The sequence below is a fragment of the Pithys albifrons genome, chromosome 2 (genome assembly GCF_047495875.1).
Source record: "Pithys albifrons albifrons isolate INPA30051 chromosome 2, PitAlb_v1, whole genome shotgun sequence".
NCBI lineage: Eukaryota > Metazoa > Chordata > Aves > Passeriformes > Thamnophilidae > Pithys > Pithys albifrons.
Window position 1 is genome coordinate 98,278,413 of NC_092459.1, and position 6,032 is coordinate 98,284,444.

The 6,032-nt window shown below is 55.9% G+C and overlaps 1 protein-coding gene across 2 annotated transcripts; it reads left to right on the plus strand.

Moving 5' to 3' along the window:
• The first annotated feature begins 1,865 nt into the window (after positions 1 to 1,865).
• HLX (H2.0 like homeobox) lies at positions 1,866 to 5,793 on the plus strand. Of its 2 annotated transcripts, XM_071548054.1 has the most exons (4): positions 1,866 to 2,763; positions 3,343 to 3,522; positions 3,995 to 4,179; positions 4,941 to 5,793. In XM_071548054.1, exons 1-4 carry the CDS (start codon positions 2,193 to 2,195, stop codon positions 5,283 to 5,285), a joined length of 1,281 nt encoding a protein of 426 aa, XP_071404155.1. In that variant the 5' UTR covers positions 1,866 to 2,192; the 3' UTR covers positions 5,286 to 5,793. The 2 variants fall into 2 exon arrangements, with proteins under 2 accessions (XP_071404155.1, XP_071404156.1); XM_071548055.1 differs by lacking the exon at positions 3,343 to 3,522.
• Positions 5,794 to 6,032: the final 239 nt, after the last annotated feature.

Below are 6,032 nucleotides of genomic sequence, written 5' to 3' on the forward strand. Positions count from 1 at the left end.
GCGGAGCGGCGGCCGTGCCCGTCCCGAATCTGTCCGGGGCTCCTACAACCGGTGCTTCCCTTCGGTGCCCCTCATAGCCGGCATCTACTTGGCAGCGAGGCGAGCGGAGTTTTGAAATCAGCTCTTAAAAAACAACCCCACAAAACAAAACAGAAAGAATGAAAGAAAGAAAAACACTAGTTTCGTTTGGTTTTGGTTTTGTCTTTTTTGCCCGTCTGTCTGGTGAGCAGCCACTGGCTGGTACAGCGATACGGGCTATCAGTGGCGGTTGTAGCAGTAATTAAACGAAGCGGTTTGCGGCCGAGATGCAGCGCTCAGGGCACACTTCGTTGCCCGTCCCTCGGGCGGGCTGACAGGGCGGCTCTGCCCGGCAATGGGAGTACAAGTGGAACCGGAGTCGTTCGATCTGGTTTGAAAACAAAAGGCTGGCGCTGGGGTCAGCTGGCGGGGGTATAAGGGCGGGGTGAGGGTGGAGGGCGCAGGGGGGAGATGCAAGGAAAAGGAGCTTTCCGCTGTTGAGGCGGGAAAAGTTCAAACCTAATCAACCTTTTCTTTCGTCGTCTTGGGTTTCTGGACACATCTTGGCAAGCCAGTCTGTCTTCATTTTTCGATTTTGCCTCGTTAATAAGGACCGAACCAAACCAAAGCAAAGCGTTGCTTCGCTTTTCCCGGAGAACCAGTCTCACCTTTACCAGTGCACACGGTTACGCCTAAGGAACCCATTCACTCAGGTGGTTTCAATATTCTCACAGAAGCTACATCTTCACACCTGGAGTCAGAAAAATAATTTGCTTTTCTGGCGGTTCCCCGAAAACAGGCAGAATTTGAGAAACCCTTTGGAAAAAATAATATGATATTTTTGAAATAAAATCAAAGCAAACTTGCAGTCGTCCGACCCGGCAGCCTGCTCAAAACGACAGTAGCTGCTTTACTTGTACGAAAACTAAAAATAAAGAAATAGACGATTTTCAGAGTCAGATCAGGACAAATGTGATGTTAGAACGGAGGGGGGAAGTGACAAAGACGCTTTGATAAATTTGTCCCTAAATCATGACAGCGAATATAGCTTATTGTTCTATTCCAGAAAAAAAATGGGGGCAACTCTGTTGTTAAACGTTTGAGAAATTACGAAGTTTTTAAGGTGTAATTCTTGTGGAAGCAGATGCAGCCACTGGGATGGAGAACATCACAAAAATCTATAAAATTGCACTATCGTCAAAATACGATTAGCTGATTAGTCGCTGCTAATGCAGGATCCAAAGTTCTTGGGCCCAGAATATCTGGGAGGTCTCATAAATACATATATTGCGTGCATCAGCATAGACTCCTCTTCCAGACTATCCCAGGCTCATTTATCCGAGAAGGAAACATATTTCCTTGAAAATTGTTTCCAAGAGGACAGACCTGTCTCCAGTCTCCAAGAAGTTTTCTGCGTGTTTCTTTCAAATGTTTGAGAATCGCAGCGGCAGTAAGCGCAGCGACCTTACGTTGATTTTGGTTGGTTGGTTGGTTTGTTTGTTTGTTTGTTTGGGGGTTTTGGGAGGTGAGGGTGGTTACATTCGAGGGCGGAATTTAAGGCGGGGGATGGGTTAGGTTTGGGGGTTTTGGGAGGTGAGGGTGGTTACATTCGAGGGCGGAATTTAAGGCGGGGGATGGGTTAGGTATGTGTTGAGATGTACTCTGTGGGGCAAACCCACCCCAGGTCGCGGGTACGAGCCACGCTATTCGCGCTGTCAGCGCGGTGGCCCATACCCGCGACGCGGCCCTGCGTGGGCGTGTCGGCGGGCGGTGCTGCCCGGCCCCGCGGATCGCGGATTGGGCGTGGGGAGGGAGCGAGGGCTGCTCGCTGCCAGAGAAAGTTTTGGGGAGGGGTGGATATTTTTTTCTTCCCCCAGTGTGAGGAAAGGGGGTTTGGTTTAGTTTTGTTTTGTTTGCGCCGCTCCGCAACTCACCCGCTCACTCTCTGAGTCCGGCCGTGGCTTTTGGGGACGTTTTAATTTTCGGGTTTGTTTTTTTCTTTTTTTTTTCCGTTTTTTTTTGGTGGTTGGCTCTCCCCCACGTCCCTCCGGGAAGTGCTCCGCCAGCCGCCTCTCGCCTCGCCATCCCTCCCCATGCGCCCGGGGCAGCGGGCAGCTCTGCGGCGCGTACCCGGGACCTGAGCTGCGAAGCGGCGCCTCCCCTCCCCGGGCAGGATGTACACAGCCGGGCTGGCTCCTTTCTACGCCTCCAACTTCAGCTTGTGGTCAGCGGCGTATTGCTCTGCATCGGGGCCGGCAGCCGGAGGCTGCTTCCCGCTGGACGCCGCGGTGGGGAAGAAGCCGTCCTTCTGCATCGCCGACATCCTCCACGCCAGCGGCGAAGCGGCGGGAGGACCCGCCGACAGCCTACCCGGAGGTCCCGGCACCGGGATGCCGGCGGCGCTGGGAGCCGTCCACCACGGAGGTCCCTTCCACGCCACAGCCTCGCCGCTCCGGCCCACACCCGTCGTGGCCCCCGACGCCCCTGCCGCCGCCTTCCCTCCGCGCCTCTCGCCTCTCTCTGCCGCCTACCACTCGCACCACCACCGGCCACCGCAGCACCGGTCCCCCTCGGCGGCAGTGGCGGCGGCGGGCGGCGGAGGCGCCCCGGCCCCCGCCCGGCTGCCCGGCGGCCACACGCATGGCTCGGCACCGGCGCCCGCCAGTAAGGACCTGAAATTCGGCATCGACCGCATCTTATCGGCGGAGTTTGACCCCAAAGTCAAGGAAGGCAACACGCTGAGAGGTAGAGAAATTGGCTTGTCCGCTTTTCCTGCTAACGCTCTCGCTACTCTGTTCCTTGTTCTATGATTGCTTTAGCGAGTTCCACACGCGATTTGAAATCTTTTTGATTTAACAGAGATATTTTTTAAAAAGCGTGTTCTAAATCCGAGTTTCTAATAGTGCTCACTAAACCAGCCCCCCGGCCCCCGCCCGGCAGAGCCGCGGCACAGGGCTTGCACCCCTGGGAAAGTAGCGATAGAGTGAAAATAGTGAGCGGAGCGCTCCGCGCTCCCTGAAGCGGCCGGGGATTTCTGCCTCCGAGGGCACAGCCCCTTTAAAGTCTTTCACTGCAATCCATCTCCCCTCGCGGGCTGTAAACATCCTGATCAAGGGAGTAAATAAATCGGAGGGTGTCTGACCGCAGGGGCCTGGCCGCCGCTCCCGAGGAGAGCCCCTGGGGGCGGCAGACGGCTGCTTGGTGCCCCCACCCCAAAGCCCTCCGGCCGGGGACCCGCTCCTCCCGGCCCCGCCGCCCGGATCGTGCCGGGATGTCGGTCTCGACCGCGGTATAACAGAGCTCTCCTTGTTCCTGTGCTCGCAGATCTGACCTCCTTATTAACTACCAGCCGCCAAACTGGGGTTCATCTCCCCAACTTGCAGCCTTCCGCCGGCCAGTTCTTCGCGTCTCTAGACCCTATTAACGAGGCCTCTGCTATCCTGGGTCCCTTAAACACAAACCCAAGGAGCTCAATGCAGCACCAGTTTCAAGACACTTTTCCAGGTACAGCTCATCCCTCGTCGACTCTCCCGTGGCGCAGGGCCCTCCGTCCTGGAGCAGCCCCCTTCCTCTCGGAAGGACTCGCCAGGCACTTTTGAAAGGCCAGGCCGTGTGTTTTCTAGGGAGGTTCAGATTTTGGGCAAAAGCCGGGCTGCGTTGGGGGGGAGGAAGAGCCGGCTAGGGCCTGATCTAGAGGAGTACATCGAGTACAGAAGTAATAGCTGGGCCGAGAGAGAAGAAGCGGGGAGGGGGAAAAGGAAGAAATTCGGGTTCCAGATAGCTCCACCTGCGCCCGAGGAAGCATAGGCTGACAGGACACGTACCCAGCCGGCAGTCAAGGCCTCGCTGGCCCAGGCCCTCCCTGCACACTGCAGTCCAACTCTTATTCTGATCGATTTAAGGTTCCACTTCAGGCTGCAATATTAATAACACCGTTTCTTTCTCTCTCCCCCCACTTTTCTCTCCCCCTCCTCAGGTCCGTACGCAGTTTTAACCAAGGACACACTGCCTCAGACATACAAGAGAAAACGCTCCTGGTCCAGGGCTGTTTTTTCCAACCTGCAGAGGAAAGGTTTAGAAAAACGATTCGAAATCCAGAAGTATGTCACCAAACCGGACAGGAAGCAACTGGCAGCGATGCTGGGGCTGACAGATGCTCAAGTAAGAATGGGTTCGGTTTGATTTCAAATCTGATTTCCAGTTTAGATGGATAGCAGAGGGCAGAGAGGTTTTTTAAGTGATTTCCTTTCCTTCATCTTTAGCGGGGCTGGCTGAGCAGTTGGACCTCGCCCCGAGCATCTCTTAAGCGCAGATTCCCCTTGTCGTACAGTGGCCAGGCGTGGAGTTTTTGCCTTTGTTTTGGCCAGCGAGGAGCAGGCCGGGTGGAGAGGCGAGCGGGGCCAGGACAGACCATCAGACTGCGCTTTACTGGAGTGCAGTTCGCTGTAGGAGGCGGTTTAGGTCAAAGGAAGTAGAAGCAAACACACTATTTTTAATATCTTTTTTTTTTAAATCTTTCCCTGAGTTGTGAAATCCATCGTTCTGAGGAAGTGAAAACACTTCTTCAAACGAAATCATTAAACGCCACTCTGTAATGATTTCACTATTGAGGGCTCACAGCGCACAGAATTGTATGACGCTGTGGTTTCTTGAGCAAGTTTTGGTTTCCTGGAAGAAGTAGGAGAGAGGAAACAAACAAACAAACACAGAGAGAAGGGTGTGCGGTATTTAAACACACAAACTAGGAGGAGAGGGGGGGGAAAGAGCCCTTTAGTTGCGTAAGGGTGTGGGCAGCGGAAGGTGAGGACGGCTCCTTTTCTCCTCGTGTTGCCAGTGGAAGGCGTCGGGGCCGGGGGCTGCGCGGGGCTCGGGGCAGGGCACGTTGAGGCCGTGCCGCCCGTCTAAGGGCGGCTCGGCCGCAGGTGAAGGTGTGGTTCCAGAACCGGAGGATGAAGTGGCGGCACTCCAAGGAGGCACAGGCCCAGAAGGACAAGGAGCCGCCTCCGGAGCCGGAGCCGGCGGTCCAGCGAGCCGGCGCAGCGCCCGCCGCCGCCGGGGAGACCGAGGGCAGCTCCAGCCGTTCCGAAGCCGACAGCGACAGCAGCGACGCTGAGTCTCTCGACATGGCCCCCAGCGACACGGAACGGACTGAAGGCGCCGAGCGGAGCCTGCCCTCCACTGGACTTGGCAAGTCCTCTGGCAGCACCGACCTCCCCTCCCCACCGCCCCCCGCCGCCGCCAGTCCCGAGACGCGGAGCGGGCTATAGACGGGGCGGCCCCTCCGCGCCGGGGACCTGTGAGCTAATTTATCTCCCTTCCCTTGCCCCGGGAGCGCGGCAAGACCGGTCCGGACGCGGCCCGCTCCCGCTTGTGGCCAGCGCCCTGCTCGACCTGTGGAAAGGGGCTGAGGACGCAGGCGGAGCCGGGAGCCCCGGCGTGGGGGCGGCCGTGCGTGAGGCGGCCGCCTCTCCCTTCGCACGGCTCGCAGGAGAGGGGGATTCCTCTATTTTTTTTTAAATTTTATTTTAATTCTCCGTTTCCCGCCCATTGTCCTCTCCAAGGAAAATCTGAGCGAGGGACTCCGAGAACGGTCTCTGAAATCCCCAACTTTTCCCGCCCCTGCCCACAAAAAAATTAGAATGTGAAGTATTTTGCCAACGTCCTCATTGGTTGCAACGTGTTGCTTTGAATAATCCGGCCAAGAAATACTGCACTGACAAAATATATAAATATATATATATATATATCTCCTGTAAATAAAATGTTTGCTATGGTTTGTAACCACGTCAGTCTATTGACCTGGGGAGAGGGCTGGCGAAGCTACTCCAGCGTCCTTGACCCCACTCGAAGGCAACCACTGTCTCTCCTCACCTTGGAGCATCTCCAGGCAGCCTTCTCCTTTTATATCTTTCCTAAATGAAGGCGGTGGCAGGGACCGGATTTGATGATGCAAAACTGTGCCCCCGATGAGAAAGTTAGCAATTACATTTGTAGCCCCGCGTGTGCCTACACGT